Here is a 22,179-nt window from a genome sequence, read left to right as displayed (position 1 = left end):
CTTACCACTTTGTTAAGATGTGGAACTGTTATACCCTTATAGGCTCATTTTCTGTGCTCCCCTTGCTTTATTGTATAGTTATTATACAAAGTACACCCACATCTGTTGTAACCCTACAAGACAATGTTAATTTTTTTGCTTTAAGCCATCACATATACTTTTTAATTTTGTTAAAGAAATAAAGAGGAAAAAGTGTTAATTTCCAGTGCTCTTCATTCTGTCTTAAAGGTGAAAATTTTCACAGGTATCATTTTCCTTCCACCTGAGGAACTCCTTTGACACTTTTAGTAGTGCAAACCTGTGGTCAACAGATTCTCTTAGACATCTATTTTTTAATATGCAATGTATTTATTTCACCTTTATTCTTGAAGGGTTTTATTCCCCCTAGATACAGAATTCTAGATTGATGACTTCTCTAAAGATGTTCAGGGGTTTCCAGACTTTGTTGATATATCAGACTCCATTTGAATTATGATTTGCCTTATGCAATGTGGCTATTTTCAAAATGTTCTCTTTATATTTGATTTTTTGCAGTCTGCTATGACTAACCTAGGCATGATTGTCTTTGTATCTATTCTTTTGGGGCTTTGCTGGGCTTCTTTACTCTGTATGTTTATATCTTTCACAAGTCTAGAAAAATTTTAGTCATTATTTTTTCAAAATATTTTAATGCCTCATTCTCTATTTTCCTTCTAGATATCCAATAACATGCATATTACAGGTTGATATTGTCCAACAATATCAACAACCTGAGGTTCTGTTCCTTCTCCTTTTCTTCTTCGTTGCCCGCCACCTTCCCCGCCTGCTTCCCCAGTCTCCAGATTGGGTAATTCTTATTGATATAATTTCAAGTTCAACAATGATTCCTTCTGCTTCGTCCACTCTTTTAAAAAATTGAAGTATAGAGGACAGCACCAACAGTGGCACCGTGGTAGCATGGCAGCTTGTGATGCTGGTGCTACTGAGTGCCAAAAGGTGCACAGAGCAGGGAGAAGGATCTGGACTTCTGTAGATGATATCAGCTCCAAAACACACCATGTCTATCGTCAGCCACAGCTGGGCCAAGGGGCGTAAGATGCTGAAGAAGACCCATTGCCTGACCTGAAGATGAAACACTAGATGGACGCGTATGATCATGCTGCTGAGTACTGGCGTATCTTCCTCCCAAAGCATGCAGGCAAGGCCAGTATTGAAGTGAAGGGACTCTACAACATCACGGCTGTGAAGAAGTCTGAGCAGCTGGGGCTGTAAGCTGGACTCCTTTTCCCTGGTCAGCGACTGGGTGTGGTGCAAGATGGAAAGCTCCCGTGACCAGGACATAAGCAACAGCTCCCAGAGCAAGTTCTTCATGGTGTCCTATGAGGCCGAGATTGTGCGGAGCACATCTGGAACCTCAACTTGGAGGAAGATCCTGACAATACTGCCTGCAATGGCACCAACTTGGAGGGCATCAGCAGCCAGGCCGTCACTATGCTGCCATGTGTGAAACTGCTTTGCTGCCCTCTGGCCCTTCGTGGACAGTGTGGCTGAGGTGCTAGTGCTGGTTATTGCCATCTTCATCTGTGAGAAGTGAGGGAAGCCAGACAAGATCCTGGATAACGAGGACACAGTCTCCTCTTCTCTGAAGAGCAGCAGACACATGAACGACAAAAGTAAGAACTTTCGCCAGAGGTAGGGCAACTGAGGCCTCCAGCCTCTGTCCAACACAGCTCCGAGTCTGGTGCTTGTAGATTTCATGCTCTTTCCTCTTAAAGGAGACTTGCCCCACGAAAGCCAGCCATGCTGTGGGTCAGATTACACGTTTCTTCCCCTTTTTAAACTAAAGTAGGGTTTTTTACATGTAGGATTCCATTCCTTAGGGGTTTTGTTTTTCCTTTTTAAACATTTTTAAATGCCTCCAGGGAGCCATGAACTTCCTGCGAGACTCCTGCTGGCTTCTGCTTGTTACCCGGGTCTCTCCTGTCCCCCCACTATCTCCTGCCTGTCCCCAGCTGCCCCCCAACTGGTCCCGTTTCCCTTGGGCATTTGGCTTCCTAGCCCTCTGTGGGGGTTGTGAAGGGCAGACTGCCTTTTGTCTGGGGCTCTATCTCCTGAGACTGCTGGGCCTTGCTGGAAACCTTTGTGGAAGGTCACAGGTCATGCGCGGTGCAAGCATCCTGCCTGTCTGAAGGCAGTGCTGGCAGGTTGCCTCCGGTCTGTGTTGTGTGTGGAGACAGGCTGGACCATGTGGCTGCTGGCGGGCCCCTCACTGTTCCTGCTGTCCACATGCCCACCTGCTGGGGAGTAATCTGTGACCATGGCTGTGGGAGCTGCTGTGATAGCAACTGCAAAGCCCCTCCCTAACTGCTCCCCAGCATCCTGACTTGCCCCCCACTCCACCTGCTCACCAATAAAGAAAGGCTGACTGGTAAAAGAAAAATTATAATTGATATACAATTTTACAAGATGGTGATTCAATGTTTTTATACATTATGAAATAATCATAATAGGTCTAGTTACCATTCATCACCATGCAAAAATATTGCAATTTTATTGACTACATTTCCTATGCTGTACATTGCATGTCCATGGCTTATTTATTTTATAACTTGTAGTTTGTCCTTCAACCCCCTTCACCTATTTTGCCTGTTCTACCACTCCCCTCCCTTCTGGTAATCACCAGTTTGTTTTCTTATCTATGCATCTGTTTCCCTTATCTTTTTTCAATATTACACATATGTGAAATCAAACAGTATTTGCCTTTCTCAGTTTGACTTATCTCACATAGCGTAATACCCTTTAATTCCATCCATGCTGTCACAAATGGCAAAATTTTCTTTTTTATGGATGAATAATAATCCTGTGTGTGTGTGTGTGTGTGTGTGTGTCTCACATCTTCGTTCATTACAGATGGACATTTTGGGGGCTTCCATATTTTGGCTATTGTAATAATCTTGCAATAAATATGGGGGTACATATATCTTTTCACATTAGTGTTTTCATTTGCTTCACATAAATACCGAGAAATGGAATTGCTGAATCATACAGTAATTCTAGTTTTACTTTTTGAGGAATCTCCATTATCAATGTCCATATGGCTACAGCAATTGGGATTCCTACCAACCTGAGAATTCCCATTTCCACATCCACACCAACAGTTATTATTATTTTTTTTTTTTGAGAGAGGGAGAGAGTTGAATTGGTGGAGGGGCAGAGGGAGAGAGAAAGAATCTCAAGCAGGTCCCATGCTCAGTGTGGAGCCCAAATCAAGAGTTGAGATGCTTAACTGACTGAGCCATCCAGGTGCCCCATTTTTTGTCTTTTTGATAATAACCATTCCCTTGTCACCTCCTTAGGGCTCGTTCCTTCCTTCCTTCCTTTCCTTCCCCCCTCCCTTCCTTCCCTCCCTTCCTTCTCTTTCTTTCTTAGTTTATTGTCAAATTGGTTTCCATACAACACCCAGTGCTCCTCCCCACAAGTGCCCTCCTCCATCACCACCACCTCTTTCCCCCCTCCCCCTCCAACCCTTGGTTCATTTTCAGTATTCAATAGTCTCTCAGGTTTTGCGTCCCTCTCTCTCCCCATCTCTTTTTCCCTCTTCCCCTCCCCCTGGTCCTCCATTAGGTTTCTCCTGTTCAACCTATGAGTGCAAACATATGGTATCTGCCCTTCTCTGCCTGACTTATTTCCCTTAGCATGACACCCTTGAGGTCCATCCACCTTGCTACAAATGGCCAGATTTCACTCTTTCTCATTGCCATGTAGTACTCCATTGTATATATAAACCACATCTTCTTGATCCACTCATCAGGTGATGGACATTTAGGTTCTTTCCATGATTTGGCTATTGTTGAAAATGCTGCTATGAACACTGGGGTACATGTGCTCCTATGCATCAGCACTCCTGTATCCCTTGGGTAAATCCCTAGCAATGCTATTGCTGGGTCATAAGGGAGTTCTATGGATAGTTTTTTGAGGAACCTCCACACTGTTTTCCAGAGTAGCTGCACCAGTTTACATTCCCACCAACAGTGTAGGAGGGTGCCCGTCTCTCCACACCCTCGCCAGCATCTATAGTCTCTTGATTTGTTCATTTTAGCCATTCTGACTGGCGTGAGGTATCTCAGTGTGGTTTTGATTTGTGTTTCCCTGATGATGAGTGATGTTGAGCATCGTTTCTTGTGCCTATAGGCCACCTGGATGTCCTCTTTGGAGAAGTGTCTGTTTATGTCTTCTGCCAATTTCTTTACTGGGTTATTTGTTTTTCGGGTGTGGAGTTTGGTGAGTTCCTTGTAGATTTTGGATACTAGCCCTTTATCTGAGGTCCTTAAGCCTCCTTAAAATTTAAAAAATTTAAAATATTAGATATTTTAATTAGATATTAGAATTTTGAAAGTTTTCTTACTAATGTCCATTTTTTTAGGGGGGCGCCAGGATCCAATTCAGGATCCCACAGTAAGTTTAGTGGTCACATCTCTCTAGTTTCCTCTAATCTGTGAGTTTTTCAGTCTTTGCATTTTGGCCAGTTATTTTGTAGACCACCCTCAGTTTGAATCTGTCTGATCTTTTCTTGTGATTAAGTGATGGTTGTGCGCTTTTCACAAGAATATTAGAAAAGTGATGCTGTGAACTTCTAAGTACATCACATTAGAGGGTAAATGATGTTGATATGCTAGTTTTGATCACATGGTTAAGGTGATATCTACCAAGTTCTTTATTATAAAGTTTCTACTTTCCCTTTTGTAATTAAAAGTTATCTTGTGGGGAGTTATTCTAAGGCTCTGAATCTGAAGCTCATAATACTTTTGCTCACTAATTTTTATCCATTAATGATTCTTGCAATATTATAAATATTTGTAATTTTGCAATAATTACTCTTGCAATAATTACAAATACTGTGGTATTTGTCTAATGATGATTTTTTTCTACTTATCATCCCTTCTCATTTATTGTTTAGTGACTTTAAAAAATATGTTATTGATGTCAACAATAGCCAAAACATGGAAGGAGCCTAAATGTCCATCACCTGACGAATGGATCAAGAAGATGTGGTATATATTCACGATGGAGTACTACATGGCAATGAGAGGGAATGACATATGGCCCTTTGTAGGAAAGTGGATGGACCTTGAGGGTGTCATGCTGAGCGAAGTAAGCCAGGCAGAGAAGGACAGATACCATATGTTTGCACTCATAGGTCTAAAAGGAAAACAGAGACCTAATGGAGAACCAGGGGGAGCGGAGGAGGGAGAGAGAGTTGGGGAGAGAGAGGGATGTAAAATTTGAGAGACTATTGAATGCTGAAAATGAACTGAGAGTTGAAGGGGAAGGGGGCGGGGGGAAAAGAGGTGATGGTGATGGTGGAGGGCTAAACTTAAGGGGAAGAGCACTGGGTGTTGTATGGAAAACAATTTGACAATAAAATATTATGGAGGAAAAAAAATAAATAAATCTAGGTAACTAAATATTCTCAAGAGGGGTACTTAAAATAAGAAATTAATTGGTGATTACCAAACTGTATGTGTAATATTTTTTAGTATACAGAAAAGTATTAATTCTCATTTGTATAAATAACTTTAATATCAGTTCAAATGACACCAACACCAAAAGTATGTGTTAATAATGTCGTTTTGTGAAGCAGGTGAATAAAGAAAAATTATACTAAAAAAAAATAAAAATAAAAAAATAAAAAATATGTTATTGTATTTTTTAGTTTAATTTTGAAAAAAATTTAATGTTTATATTTGAGAGAGAGAGAGAGAGTGCGAGCGAGCAGGGGAGGGGCAGAGAGTGATGGAGTCACAGAATCTGAAGCAGCTCCAGGCTCTGAGCTGTCAGCACAGAGCCAGATACTAGGCTTAAATTTACGTGCCATGAGACCATGACCTGAGCCAAAGTCGGATGCTTAACCAACTGAGCCACCCAAGTGCCCCTAGTTTGATTTTTTTGTTTTTAGGCAGGCATTTTGACTTTGTTAGACTCAAACTGTAAAACTCTATTAATGGACAGTAGCCACAATCTCACTTTAGTTCTTTTGTTTTTAGCTGAGTCTGTCCCACGCATGTATGGTACAAGCATCTTTATTATAAATAAGACTTTATTTAATCAGGGGACCCCACTTTCTCGCTCTCTCCTTTTTGAACCTCATCCTCACATTCTAGCAGTTGTTTTTGCCCTGAAATCTGCCCTCTAGCTCTTCAGGCCAGAAAGACTGTGGATATTTTCTATGTAATTCTAGTCACTGCATGTGGTACCATTCGTGCCCTGCCCTCAGACTAAAAAGCCATAAACCAGGAAACTCACACCATTCTGTTCTCTTCTTCCAAGTGTCTATTCCAATCAGAATGTGTCAGCCTTTGAATGGCCTCTAGTACCTTTAGGTATTTGTTTTTTATACTTTACGCAGAGTTTATCTTGTTATCTACAGGAGGATCAGTCTGATAGGAGCATATTCAGTCAAGCCTAAGGCAGAACCGGATCATCCATATGACACCCGATTCTTTCACATTTGTTAAGACTTGCTATACTATGGCCTATGCACAGTTATTTCTTGTAAATTTTCCATGTGTTCTTATGAAGAATGTATTATTTCTAATACTGCACATAAGGTCCTAGGTGTGTTAAACCAAGTTTGCTAATTGTTTTAGTCAAACCTTTGATTTATTTAATAATTGTTTGCTTTACCTACCATTTGAAAGCAGTGTGATGAAATCTCTGGTATGATGCTAGATGTGCCCATCTGAGGGAGAACTCAGTCAGTTAATGATTTTAGGTTATAGTAATAATGATGGTGATGATACTACTTCACATGACTTCAGTAGATGGGCAATTAAAGTTATAATCTGCTCCATTATGTTTTTTTACTAGATCAATTCTGAATGCAGCTTTGAGGGTAAAGTTACTACAACAGTCAAAACATCATTTAACTGTTCTTGCCAGACTTAAATTAGCAGTGTGTCAAGTAGTGTGAAAAGAGTCTAGGTTGGGATTTAGGAGACCTGAATGTGAACCACAGTTCTACTGGGAACAGGCTGTGAAACTTCTGGCAAGTATGCTACTCCACACATCTTTCACCCTGCCCTCTTCTGAGTTTCACTTCCCTCGTTTATAAAACAAGAGGACTGAACTAAACCAGATACTAGAGGCCTACTCTCTGGTTCTGATATTCCCTGTATCAATACATATCTTATAAGACACAAACAGACTTCACATTACTGATGAAGAAAAGGGCCGGTCATCCTTGACAGCTTCAGTAAGTGCCACATAGTGAAAGGAGGCAACAGGTTGCAATTGGCATCAGGGACAGTAGTATTACCTGTGGAGGACTGAAGGATTTCTGACCCCACACAATTAACTATGGAGTCCATGTTCTGGCTCCTTAGTACAAAGAAAACAATGTGGTTAATGGCCAGGGCCAGGTCTTTGCTGCTATAATGAAACTCGAACAGACACCTGCATGGCTTTGCACATGACTCAGTAAAATACAACCCCCTTGTTGTAGGGTTGCACTTATATGGGTGCATTTCATGTCACCTTCTAAAGTGCTCACCAACAGCCTCTTTGATCCAGCTATATCTATCAATTATTTAAGGTCTGTAGATCACTTTTCAATTAACAATCTCCTTGGCTCCAGAAAATATATACACACAATTTGTAAGCATATTCTTTAAATATTCAAGAAAGAACAGGTCGCTATGAATTAAAAATAAAGATGCTAATAAAATATTTAATGCTTTTTAAAATGCAATGAAACATGAAGAAATTATAAGTCTTTTAATTAAATGCTTTTTAAGTGTATCCTACCCAGGTGACGATATTATAACATGTATAAAATTAAAGTCACAAAAATGTTGCTTTGTCTCATCTGTCAATTCAATAAAGTGAGGACACATCAATTCAAGTTATAGGAAGGGAAACCCTGGACAGGTGCTCAGGAGGTAGGATCCTGGGCATGTTCTATCACTATGTAGCTATGTGATCTCTTTGCCACATTTCAATTTGCTCATCTGTAATACAGACTATTTACAATTTCCAACAGTGATGTCTGTTAATCTATTTTCCCAGCACTCAGTAAGACTTTCACTGGTCTTTTTTGACGATGAAAAACATGTCACGTAAATTTACCTTCTAACAATTTTTGAAGAATACATTACAGTCTAATTAACTATATTCACAAATTTACAATTTGTTGTAAAACAGATCTCCAGAACTTTTTCATCTCTCATGAATACTCAATACTCATTAAACAGCAACTTCCCATTTCCCTTCACATCAGCTCCGGGAAACCACCATTCTACTTTCTGTTTTACAAGTTTGCCTACTACAGATATCTCAAATGAGTGAAATCATGCAGTATTTGTCCCTTGTGACTTATTTTGTTTAGCATATTGCCCTCAGCTTCATCCATGCTGTAGCATAAGACAGGACCATCTTCTTTTTTATGAATGAATAGTATTCCACAGTGTGTGGAATACTTTATCCGTTCATCTGCCAGTGAATATTTAAGTTCTTCCCACCTCTTGGCTATTTTGAGTACAGTAACCATGAGGGTGTGAACACAGGCTTACCTCACTTTATTGTGCTCTGCAGACAGTGCATTGTTTTACAAATTGAAGGTCTGTGGCAACTCTGCAACGAGCAAGTCTACCGGCACCATTTTCCAACAGCATTTGCTCTCTTCATGTTACTGTGTCACATATGGAACTTCTTGAAATACTTCAAACTTTCTCATTCTTGTATTTGGTATGGTGATCTTTGATCAGTGATCTTTGGTGTTACCATTGTCATTGTTTGGGGGCACCATGAATTGCACTCATATAAGACGGTGAACTTCACAAATGCCGTCTGTGTTCCGACTGCCCCGTCTATCAGCTGTTCCCCCAACTCTCTCCCTTGCCTTGGGCCTCCCTATTCCTTGATTGAAATTCACAATATTGAAATTAGGCCAATTAATACCTCTACAAATGGCCTCTAAGAATTCAAATGACAAGAATAGTGGCATGTCTCCCACTTTAAATCCAAAGCTACAGAAGATTAACCTCAGTGAGGAAGGCATGTCGAGAGCCAAGATACACCAAAAGCTAAGCCTCATGCACTAGTCAGCCAAGAAGTGAATGTAAAGGAAAAGTTCTTGAAGGAATATTTTTTTCTTGATGGAAATTAAAAATGCTACACCATTGAACACACTAATGATGTCAGAGTGAAATAGCATTACTGCAGATGTATAGAAAGTTTAGTTGTCTGGGTAGAACAAACTAGCCACAATGTTCCCTTAAGCTAAACCCTAATTCAGAGCAGGGTCATAACTCCCTTCAATTCTATATGAAAGCTGTGAGGCGAGGAAAGTGTAGAAGAAAAGTCTGAATCAGCGGTTTGTTCATGAGGTTTTAGGAAAGAAACCTTCTCCATAATATCAAAGGGCAAGGTGAAGAGCAAGTGTTGATATAGAAACTGTGGTAAGTTACCTGGAAAATTTAGCTAACATAATTAATGAAGGTGGCTACACTAAACAGGAGATTTTCTCAGTGTAAATGAAACTGCCTTATATTGGAAGAAGATGCCATCTAGTACGTTCACAGCTAGAGAGTAGTCCATGCCTGGCCTCAAAGCTTCAAAGGGCAGGCCGACTCTCTTGTTAGGGGCTAATGCAGCTAGTAACTTCACGTCGAAGCCAATGCTTATTTACACTCTGAAAATTCTAGGGCCCTTAGGAATTATGTGAAATCTACTGCGGATCTGCTCTCTAAACAGAGCCTGGATGACAGCACATCTATTTATGACCTGGTTTACTGAATATTTTAAGTCTCCTGAAAACACCTTAGAAAAAAAGATTTTTTTCCAAATATTATTGCTTATTACCAAAGTATGAGGTCACCCAAGAGTTCTGAGGAAGCTGTACAATGAGATGCTGTTTGTTTTCATGCCTGCTAACACAACATCCATTCTATAGTCCATTGATCAAGGAGTCATTAGCAATTTCAAGTCTTCTTAAGAAATACATTTGTAAGGCCATTGCTGCCACAAATGCATCTTGACAAAGTAAATTGAAAATCTTCTGGAAAAGATGCACCATTCCTTTAATTAAAACAATTTTTTTTGTTTATTTAGTTTTGAGAGAGAGACAAAGTGGGAGGGGGAGGGGCAGAGAAAGAGAGAGACACAGAATCCGAAGCAGACTTGAGGCTCTGCACTGTTAGAATGGAGCCTGATGTGGGACTCAAACTCACAAATCGCAAGGTCATGATCTGCACAGGTCGGACACTTAACTGACTGAGCCACCCAGGCACCCCAAAGATTCAGCATTCTTGATGCTATTAAGAACATTTGTGATTCATGGGAAGAGGTCAGAATACAAGTATTAATAGGAGTTTGGAAGAAGCTGGTTCCCTCATGGAGGAGTTTGAGAGGTTCCAGACTTCAGTGGAAGACGTAATTGCAGATGTGGTGGAAACAGCAAGAGAACTAGAAGTAGAGCCCAAAGGTGGGACTGAACGCTGCAATCTTGTGACAAAACTTTAATGAATGAAGTGTTGTTTCTTAAGGATGAGCAAAAACAGAAGTTTCTTGAGATGGACTATAAAGATTGTCGAAATGCCAAAAATAAAAAAGATTGAGAATATTACATACCGTTAGTTGATAAAGCAATGGTAAAATATGAGAAGATCAAGTTCATTTTTGACAAAAGTTGTACTGTAGGTAAAATGCTATTGAATTGCATCATATGTAAAAGAAAAATAATTTTAAAAAGGTTTTTAAACATTTATTTATTATTAAGAGACTGAGAGAGACAGAGCATGAGCAGGGAGTAGGTATAGAGAAGGGCATAGAGACTCAGAATCAGAAGCAGGCTCCAGGCTCTGAGCTGTCAGCACAGAGCCCAATGCAGGGCTCAAACTCACAAACTGTGAAATGATGACCTGAGCTGAATTCAGATGCTTAACCGACTGAGCCAGCCAGGCACCCCAAGAAAAATCATTTCTGAAAGGAAGAGTCACTCAATGTAGCAAACTTCACTGTATGTTGTCTTATTTTAATAAATTGTCAAAAAACTTAACCAAGAAGGTAAAAGATCTCTACTCTGACAGTTATAAAACATGACGAAAGAAACTGAAGATGACACAAATAAATGGAAAGATGCTCATGGATTGGGAGAATAAATATTGTTAAAATGTCTATACTACCCAAAGCAATCTACAGATTTAATGCAACCCCTATCAAAATACCAACAGCAATTTTCATGTAACTAAAACACACAACCCTAAAATGTGTACGGAGCCACATACACAAGCTCCCAAATAGCCAAAGCAATCTTGAAAAAGAAGAACAAAACTGGAGGTATCAACAATCCTAGACTTTCAGATATACTATCAAGTTATAGTAATCAGAATATTATGGAATCAGCATAAAAAGACACACAGATCAATGGAACGGAAGAGAGAGCTCAGAAATAAACCCACAACTACATAGTCAATTAATCTTTGACAAAGGAGGCAAGAATATGCAATGGAAGAAAGAGAGTTTCTCCAACAAATGGTGCTGGGAAAACTAGACAGCTCATGGAAAAGAATAAAGCTGGACGACTTCCTTAATACCATACTAAAAAATAAACTGAAAATAGATTAAAGACATAAATGTGAGACTTGAAACCATAACAAACCTCAAAGAGAGCACAGGCAGTAGTTTCTCTGACATCAGCTGTAGCAACATCTTTCCACATTTGTCTCCTGAGGCGAGGAAAGCAAAAGCAAAACTAAACTATTGGGACTAATCAAACTTAAAAGCTTCTGCATGGTAAGGGAAATAATCAACAAACTATAAGACAACTTACTGAATAGGAGAACATATTTGCAAATGATGTATCCAGATAAAGGTGTAGTATCCAAAATACATAAAGAACTTATACAACTCAACACTCAAAAAACCCCCACAAATAATCCAATTAAAAAATGGGCAGAAGACATGAACAGACATTTCTCTAAAGAAGACATTCAGATAGACAACAGGCACATGAAAAGATGCTCCACATCCCTAATCATCAAGGAAATGAAAATCAAAACCACAATCAGATATCAGTTCATACCTGTCAGAATGGCTAACATCAAAAACACAAGAAGCATCATGTTGGCAAGGGATGTGAAGAGAAAGGAACCCTAGTACACTGCTAGTGGGAATGCAAAATGGTATAGCCACTGTGGAAAACAGTATGGAGGTTCCTCAAAAATTAAAAATTGAACTACCATATGATCCAGTAATTCCACTACTGGGTATTTGCCCAGAGAATATGAAAACACTAATAAAAAAAGATAGATGCACCCTTATGTTTATTGTAGCATTATTGACAATAACTAAATGATGGAAGCAGTCCAGTTATCCATTCATAGACCGAAGAATGGAGGCATATCTTATTCTTAGATCTGTTGACTTGTTTGTGAATTAATATGTGATCTATACTGGAGAATGTTCCATGTGTGCTTGAGAAAAATGTATATTTTGCTGCTGCTGGGTGGAGTATTTGGTTTATGTGTGTTAGGTGCATTTGGTCTGCAGTGTTGTTTAAACCATCTGTTTCCCTAATTGGGTCTTTTTCTGGATGTTTATCCATTATTATAATTGAGGTATTGAAATATCCTACTTTTATTGTGTTGGTGTCTTTGTCTCCTTTCTATTTCCAATGTTTGTTTCTTGTATTTGGGTGCCCTGATGGGTGCCTATGTATTTACAGTTATTATATCTAACTGGAAAATTGAAAATGGTCCTTCTTTATCTTCTCTAAGAGTTTTTCACTTTAAGTTTCTTTAGAAAACTATCTTTTATCTCTTCTGAGAGTTCTCACTTTAAGTCTAGTCTTATATTGCATGGATTATCTTTTTTAATTCTTCCACTTTCATCTTATGTGTGTCCTTAAATCTAAAGTGAGTCTATTGAGTCTATCTGAATAGATAGTATGTAGTTAGATTTTGTTTTTTGATCCATTCACTGAGTGTATTTTTATTGGGGAGTTTAACCCACTTACATTTAAAGTAACTACTGGTACAAAGGACTTACTATTGCCATTTTGTTAATTATTTTCCTGCTTGTAGTTACTTGGTTCCTCATTCTACTCCTGCTGTCTTTGTGCTGTTGATTGTTTTGTAGTAAAATACTCTGACTCCTTCCTCATTTTCTTCTGTGTGTTATCTATAGGAATTTTCTTTATGGTTACCAGTGGGTTTATATATAATGTCTTATAGTTATGATAATCCATTTTAAGCTAATATAACTTTAATTGCAAACAAATATGCTATCCTTTTACTTCTCCCCCGCCCAACATCTTATTAATGTTACAAAATACATATTTTTATATTAGGTATCCAATGACATAGGTTTTTGATTCCCCAAAAACTTAACTAAAAACCTTCTGTTGACTAGAAGCCTCACTGATTAACATAAATAGTTGATTAACTCATTTTGTATGTTATATGTATATATACTATGTAAGCTAGAGAGAAAATATTAAGCAATTCATAAGGAAAAGGAAATACATTTACAGTATCATATGTATATTTATTTTAAAAAGGCACATGTAGTTCAAACCCATGTTGTTCAAGGACCAACTATACTTTCATATGCTTTTATATTGCCATTTAGCATCTTTTTGTTCCTACTTGAAGGACTCACTTTAGCATTTCTTCTTAAAAAATTTTTAAAGATTTGATTTTTAAGTAATTCTCTACATCTGACATGGGGCTCAAAATCACAACCTAAGATCAAGAGTTGCATACTTTACTGACTGAGCTAGCCAGGGGCCTCTCACTTTAGAATTTCTGTAAGGCAGGTATAGTGGCAATGAATTCCCCTAGGTTTTGATTATCTGGGAAAGTTTTTAATTTCTTCATTTCTGAAGTATAGTTTGACTGGGTATAGTTTTCTTGGTTGGCATTTTTTTCTTTTAGCATTTTGAAGGTATCATTCCATCCCTCTGGCCCGCAGGGTTTCTGGTAAGAAATCACTGATTTTATGAGGGTTCCTTTGTACATGACAAGTCACTTTCTTCTTGCTGCTTTCTAAATTCTCTTTGTCTCTGATTTTTGACAAATTGATTATAATGTTTCTCTGTGTGGATTTCTCTGGGTTCATTATAGTTGGACTCTATGGGACTTCTTGGATCTGGATGCCCATTTTATTCCCCAGACTGGGACATTTTTAGCTATTATTTCTTTAAAAAAGCTTTCTGCCCCCATTCTCTCTCCTCCTTTTGCAAGTACCATAATGTGTATATTGGTCTGTCTGATGCTACTGCATATGTTCCCTAAGCTTTCTTCACTATTTTTCATTATTTTTTCCTTTTTGTCCCTGGACTTCATAATTTCAGATGACTCGTCTTTGAGTTCACTCATTCTTTCTTCTTTTTCATGAAGTCTGCGTGTAAACTCCTCTACCTAATTTTTCAGTTCAATTATTGTTTCCTTCAGCTCTAAAACCTGTTTCTTAAAAAATATTTTCTCGTTATTTTCATTTTATTCATGCATCATTTTCTCGAGCTCATTGAACATCTTTATGATAATTATTTTGAATTCTTTGTCAGTTAACTCGTATACTTGTTTCTTAAAGATTGGTTTCTGGAGATTTATCTTATTCTTTTGTATGGGCCATGTTTCCCTGTTTCTTGTGTGTCTTATACACTTGTGTTGGAATCTATACATTTGGGGGGAAAAAAGGCATCTCTTCTAGACTTTATATCTTGGCTTTGTAAAGCGGAAGACGTCAATCCCCTTGGCTAAGGAATCTGGGGGCTTCTGAAACCTTTTTGTGGGTGATGTGACTTCTTGGGGCCTGTGTGTACAATTTCTCAAGTTGAGAGTTTTGGTGGTTTCTTTACAGTACATCGTAATCTCTTGCTCCCTCTGGTGTCTGTCTCTAACACTGTAAGTTCTCTGGTTCTACAGCAGCAAGCTGCCCTGCTCTCTCACGTTCTCAGGGGCTTCCAGGTATCCAAAGTATCCCAGCTCCCTGTCAGTACCCTGAGTCGGGTGAGACAGGTACAAGACCCTTGGGCAGCTCTCCAAAAAGCCAGAATGCCAGACTTACATTCTACTCCTCTCTCCCTCCTAGAGGAGAACCCATGAAATGGGGTATTGTCTGCCAGTGCTGAGCTTTGCTGGCTTAGGGAGGGGCTAAAACACAATTAAAGTGAAACCGTTCTTCTTACTCATTTCAGTGTGGCTGTTCTTAGCTTTGAGACTACCTTAGGGTATTGCAACATCTTAACTATCTTCTGGAATTCTCCCAATACTATTTTAGTCCATATACTGTTGTATTAGTGTCTCTGTAGGGGAAGGAAGGCTGGGACTTCCTGTTCTGCTATCTTGCTCTTTTCACTGCTTTTTTTTATTACTTTCCAATGTGCATGTCTGGTCTCTGCAAGGAGAGGTTTAGAAGCACAGAGAAGATGTTTAACCATGCTTCTAGAATGACTGTAGTAATCTGCTTTAACATATTTAAAAACTTTCATGCTTCTTGGAAGATAATACATTTATGCTAGCCTTCATCCTAAATCATGCCTATCTAAATGTATTATGTTATAGGGCTCCAAATAAACTCCCCAAGAGCTTATCCCAAAACTCCTGTTTAGAATCTCTACTGCAAGGTATACCTTACCATGCCACTTGTGCTAATTAATCTTCTGTAAAAATCCTAACCTAGAAAGGAATTCCCACCCTTCCTCAAGGCATAGTGAAATCCAATTTCTTCCCCAAACCTCTTGAATGTTCCAATTAGAATTCCCTCATTCACTCATCAGATATTTAAGGACACCTCTCATGTGTCAGGTGCTCTTCTAGGTTGCTTAGGCTAGTCTGCAGCTCTCATTACATTATAGAACTTCTCACAGCTTTTCTTTAGTATTTATGTCAAGTTCTTCTTCCTTAATTATGGGCTTCTAGAGTGAAGGAACTGTGTCCAATTTTCATCTGTACCCTGGCATCTGTACAGTGCTTTGCACATAATTCAAATAAAATACAAGAGTGCTAAAACAAATTTTAAGCAGTTAGACAAAAAAATTTTTTCTTCTAAACCATCTCAGTTTGCTCAAGAACCAAAAAGGCTGAAGTGCCTCATTATTAGGTGTCATATATCTCGCCAGTCTCCACTTAATTAGCTTCTTTTACACTTCTTTCTCAATCTTCTGGAAAATGTGTTTATGACTATTTTCTCTCCCATTACTTAATGGGTACTGCAAGTCAGTGGTCCATATTTAAGTTACATGGATATCAAAACCAGTTATCAAGAAAAATGAAATGTATTCAAGTGATTTCAAGAAATGTAAAATCACCATCCCTAACCATCTCCATTCCCTGTCTCCCCAAATTAGGAAACACAATCTCCTCTGACAACTGTCACAAACTCAGTCACAGCTGTATTAGAATTGAAAGCTAGAGAATAAGGAGCCTAAAAGGATCCGTAAAAACCAGTACGTGCCATTATAAGGAAAGGAGGAAGAAAATGTATTTGGAAAACAAATGTCCCAGGACTGTAGTCCTGAACTGAGCAAAATAAACACAGAACGTGGTGAAATCCCCTGGTTGGGAGCTTAAAAGCTTTCCATCAGGAAAGAAACTGAGGTATTAAGCACGGGTATATTATTCAAAGAAGAAGGAGATGATCAAGCTACTTACAAGCTCCTGGCACAGGTAGGCACTTAGTAAATGTGGGGCTAAGGTCTAGCTCCAATGTCCTTCCTTTGTGACATCCTGGGCTACAAAACACCTTCCTCTGTGCTCCCACCAGAGTCTGAATATGCTGCCATCACACTGTTCACTGTATGCAATCTATCTGTTCCTACTCCTAAACTGAGATTTCCTGGATGGTGCAGATTATATTCTGTGCTTTGGAAATAGCAGGCACTTTATTAAGTGAGAGAATAATAAACTACCTCATATGATATTTCTAAATAAGAAGAGAAAGGACTGAATAGCTAAGATGAAAGATCTTGTCTTTATGTCTTATTCATCCCTTCGAATTTTAAAGGCCACCTCTGATGTTACTTGTTCTGGCCAAAGTACATTAATGTCTTTTCTTCCATTACCAAGATAGAAGAAGTTCCCACAGAACTAATTCTTCCAGATGATACAGCATGGAACAGTGGGGAAGCGTGGTTTTTTTTTTTCTTTTAAGTAGGCTCCATGCTCATTGTGAACCCCAATGAGGGGCCAAAACTCATGACCCTGAGATCAATACCTGAGCTGAGATCAAGAGTCGGACACTCAACTGACTGAGCCACCCAGGTGCCCCCTTTTATAAATTTTTTTTTACTTATTTTAAAGTAATTTTAAACTAATAGATATGTTTCAAAAATAGTATAGTTCTCTTTATCCTATATCCCCTATTGTTAACATTTTGCAAAATCATACTATAATTATTGAAAGCAGAAAATTAACATTGAGTCAATATAATGAACTATTCTATAGACTTTGAGTTTCCCAGTTTTTCCACTAATGTCCTTTTTCTGGTTTAGGATCCTACATTACAGTTACTTGTCACATCTCCTTAGCCTCCTCCATCTGTGATAGTTCTCCTCTCTTCCCTGGTCTTTCATGACATTGACACTTTTGAAAAGCAGCAGTTAGTCATTGTGTGGAATGTCTCTCAATTGGGTTTGAGGGATCTAGACTTGACTCTTGGCTCCATGATTTTCTATCTATGTTGTCTTGGGCAAGCCAACCTCTCTGGGACTCAAGTTTCCATGCTGGTAAAATGGGATAATAATAGTAACTTCATGTTTAAAAAAATTAAATGAGGCAATATATATTAAAATGTCTAGAATATGAAGCCATACAACAAATGCTGTCTTTTCTCCTTGTCCCTGCCTTTCAACTATTTTGAGTAGGATTTTGTGCTAAAATGTCTTACCCATATTTTAATGCCTCCTTTTATAGATAATACCAAATATAATTTGCCCTTCAAGTGATGACCCTTAGTCATCACTCTAGCACTGTTGTACTGTGTAAGTAGTTCTAGATTTGTGCTTTTGTTCTCTCTCACTGTTGTCCTCTCTCATTGTCAGTATGTCCGCCTGTAAGGACCTCATCATTCCCTTTCTGATTCCCTACTTGAGATGTGGGGATTCATTAGTTCTCTCACATATTCATCAATGACGTACTAAATCTACTAAGAGCCAGGCACTGTGTTTCTGGAGAGAGTGGTAAGTTGCCTTCTATCCTTGTTGATTCTATGGCTAATGGGGAAACAGACAAATAAATAGTTAATTACAATTCAATGTGATCAGTTCTATGAAAGACTAAAAACAATTCCTAAGCAGGACTTGGGGAATAGTTCATGAGGAAGTTGTCATTATGTTTCAATGTGCAGAAATTAACTAGATGGAGGAGTGGAGAGAGCAAAAGGCATGTAGTTTAGGAAGAAGTATTAGAACTATGTGCTGAGCAAAAAGTAAATCAGTTCTAAAAAATAAATCTCCTGTGTTATAAACTTGCAGTTTGAGAGAGATTTTGTGCCAATACCTCAGGGGCTCAGAAACTTCACCAGGAAACTCCTGGCCCCAGGACTGTGTTCTGGAGGCTTCAGTTGACAGACCTAAGCCTTTGGATATTATACTGAGCTTACTCCCTCTTTCAACATCTGTGAACAACAATTGGCTGCTTGTTCCCATTTCAAAACCGTAACAGGTTTGCTCCTTTTTCACAGAGGAGTTTCTTGCTTCAAAAAAATATGTATCAAGGGCCAGCAAAAAGTCCTTCTTAAACTGACCCTTTTAACTGAGTTGGCAAGAGAGGTTTCGAGGCTTTCCCAACCTTTCTTCCCTTCTACAGCACTCATTCCTGTGGGCTCAGAGGTTTGGCTTTGAGTCCAACTGATTCTAAAGTCTCAGTCCAACCATGTAAATTTGTGAACTTGGCAAGTGTTATAAGTATATTATCCATTAAATATTGGAACTTAGGAGAATCCAATATGAGATTTTCAAATTAAGAGGTTTCTTTGCCAATCTCTAGTTTACTCTCTCCATCATCTTCATTGTTTCATTTGGAGGATAAATAAGCTGAATTATTTTCGTTTTCTTCACAGGGAATATTTCCCAAACCTTAACTGCTTCTAACTCAAAGCACTAATATACATACCGTCAACTGGTGTATCAGGAGGTCCATTAAGAAGGTAATCCTGTTACTAAACAGAACATCAGTGCAATTTTCAGAGCAGTCACTGCAGGTGAGGTTGTAAACATTGATTGCATTGCAGAGAGACCTAATAGAAGGAGAGAAACACCATTTATAAAACCTGAGCAGCTCTTCTCTAAGCAATTTAAAATACATAAAATGAATGGCACAAAGGCTACAGGCACAGGATGAAAATCACTCTGAAAGAACAACAACGACGACGACAACAACAAGCCAATTATCAGGTACAGGCCCATCAGTAAGATATAAAAGCATATAATTTTTTATCCAAAGCCTAGCGTTTGTTAATATCTGCTAATTTCTTAGTTGTATAGCAGATAATGGAAACGTATTTACTAGTCTATCTGATAATGTCTTAATAATCTAAAATTAGATATCTATCACCCAGGAGTTTTCAGACCTAGACATTCTGAATAAAGCGCAGAAGAAAAAAGTCTGTCAAAGCTCCTTTTCCCAGTCCTCCTGGTCCCAGGCAGATCAAGGAAGAAGGGAGAACACAGGAGGAGAAACCAAAGGCCTTCCCTCCGAGACACGAGGAGCAGAGTTCTGGGGAGTGAGCCCCACACCTGCCTGGGGCCTGCGAGGGCGTGGGCCCAGAGCGCCTCAGCAGGGAACCTAGAGCACAGAGGTCTAAGGCCAAATTAATCTTAGGAGCAGTTAACATTAGAGGAGATGTTTTCTTCTTATGGAATAAAACAAAATTCATATGCCACTGTTCAAAGAAACGTTTGGAGCTTCAAACTCAGTGGGTACTCTTCTGGGGGCTCTAAAGGTTGTGTTTAAAACCCGCATTGCCAGAGTGATCAATGTGGATTCTGGCCTGACTAAATCTCCTGCTTAAATCCTACATATAAATGTTTGGATTTAGTCCCTTACAACCAACCCTGTAGACAATAATCCTAAGACCAGAAGCGTCAATATGACCTGGGAACGTCTTAGAAATGCAAATTCTCAGGCCTCACCCCAGATCTACTAAATAGAAACCCTGGGGATAGACTCCAACGATGCGTGCTTTAACCAAATCTGCCAGTTACTGAGATGTACCTACCAGTCCCTGCTGCTCTAGGATAGGGGCTCCATAGTTTGAGCACTGGAATCACCTGTACATCTTTAAAAATAATTACTTGCTTGAGTTCCTCCCCAGGAGATGCTAGTTGGGTGAGTTCTAGACCTGGGCGTGTTCCCAAAGCTCTATGGGGCACTTCTGATCTGCATCCAAAGTTCAGAACCACAGGTCAAAGAACCACCCTGTGAGTTCTTCCAGGCACTGCTAGGTGAGCAAAACAGCCAACATGTCTGTCTAATATGGGAGAGAAATGCTAAAGAGAGGCCTTGTTGTACTTGGAATTATCTATATCTGATATAGTTGCAACTTTGCTTTATATAATTACAGTTTCCTCAAAATAAGCGTACATCTGAGCATCCATTTTCTCACCTATAAAACCAGGAAAATAACACCTAGCCTCCACATGAGTGTCATGAGGATTAAATGAGATAACAGATATATAAAGTAATTAGGAAAGTGCCTGGACAAGGTTAAAAATAAGTGATAGGTTTTCTTAGGGTTATTAATCTTATTATTCTTGTTACGAATATGGCACAAATGAAATATTAATAAATCGAACCAAATCAAAGCGTGCTATAAAAACTATTGTTTCCAGAATCATGAACCATGCTTTTCCCCAAATGTTTACTCGGTACACTAGCATGAACCATGACAGAACTCCAGACTGCAGAGCACCAGAGAAGGCTCACCTCTGTCTAGCCTCATTAAATCCCTGAGGTTGTACAGAAAAACGTTGGTCCATATGAAACCCATTTATAATACATTGTTTGGAGCCTCCACTTAGGAAGTCCTTCACAAATGCAAATTAGCATTTCATTTATCAGATAAAATATCTGGATTTTGCAAAATGCTGTTTTCATTTGTAATTAAAAAATAACTTGTACTTATTACAAAAATAATTTTTTATTTGGGATTGTGATGCCTCCTGCTTTGGTTTTCTTCTTCAATATAACTTTGGCTATTTGGGGTCTTTTGTGGTTCTATAAAAATTTTAGGATTGTTTTTTCTAGCTTTGAGAAGAATGCTCATGCAATTTTGATTGGGAATGCACTAAATGTGTAGACTGCTTTGGGTAGTATTGACATTTTAACAATATTTATTCTCCAATCCATAAGCATGGAATGGTTTTCCTTTTCTTGTGTCTTCTTCAGTTTCCTTCATTTCAGCATACAGATCTTTTACATCTTTGATTAGGTTTATTCTAGGAATTTTATGGGTTTGGGTACAATTGTAAATGGGATCAGTTTCTTGATTTCTCTTTCTGTTGCTTCATTATTGGTGTATGAAAATGCAACGGATTTCTGAACATTGATTTTGTACCACCCTGCGACTTTGCTGAATTCAGGTATCAGTTCTAGCAGTCTTCTGATGAAGTCTTTTGGGTTTTCCATGTATGTATAATGGCACCTGCAAAAAGTTTAAGTTTGACTTTTTCTTTGACAATTTTGATGCCTTTTATTTCATTTTGTTGTCTGATTGCTGAGGCTGGAACTTCCAGCACTATGTTAAATAGCAGTGGTGAGAGTGGACGTCCCTGTTGTATTCCTTTTTTTTTTTTTTAATAGTTTATTGTCAAATTGGTTTCCATACAACACCCAGTGCTCTTCCCCATAAGTGCCCTCCTCCATCACCGCCTCTTTTCCCCACTCCCCCTTCCCCTTCAACCCTCAGTTCATTTTCAGTCTTCAATAGTCTCTCAAGTTTTGCGTCCCTCTCTCTCCCCAACTCCTCTTCCCCTCCCCCTGGTCCTCCATTAGGTTTCTCCTGTTTTCCTGTTAGACCTATGAGTGCAAACATATGGTTTCTGTCCTTCTCTGCCTGACTTATTTCGCTTAGCATGACACCCTCAAGGTCCATACACTTTTCTACAAATGGCCAGATTTCATTCTTTCTCATTGCCATGTAGTACTCCATTGTGTATATAAACCACATCTTCTTGATCTACTCATCAGGTGATGGACATTG

At 38.8% G+C, this 22,179-nt stretch overlaps 1 protein-coding gene across 3 annotated transcripts in view; it reads right to left on the bottom strand.

The window, feature by feature from the left end:
- Positions 1-22,179, bottom strand: part of SCAPER (S-phase cyclin A associated protein in the ER) — a 515,685-nt gene that overhangs the window by 103,480 nt on the left and 390,026 nt on the right. For all 3 annotated transcript variants that reach the window (XM_029951067.1, XM_029951068.1, XM_029951069.1), the window contains one exon: positions 19,092-19,215. In XM_029951067.1, the coding sequence (XP_029806927.1) occupies positions 19,092-19,215 (124 nt within the window). The remainder of the gene's footprint in view (positions 1-19,091; positions 19,216-22,179) is intronic.

Source organism: Suricata suricatta, chromosome 9, assembly GCF_006229205.1.
Source record: "Suricata suricatta isolate VVHF042 chromosome 9, meerkat_22Aug2017_6uvM2_HiC, whole genome shotgun sequence".
In the NCBI taxonomy this organism is placed as follows: domain Eukaryota; kingdom Metazoa; phylum Chordata; class Mammalia; order Carnivora; family Herpestidae; genus Suricata; species Suricata suricatta.
This window is presented reverse-complemented; position numbering and strand designations above follow the sequence as displayed.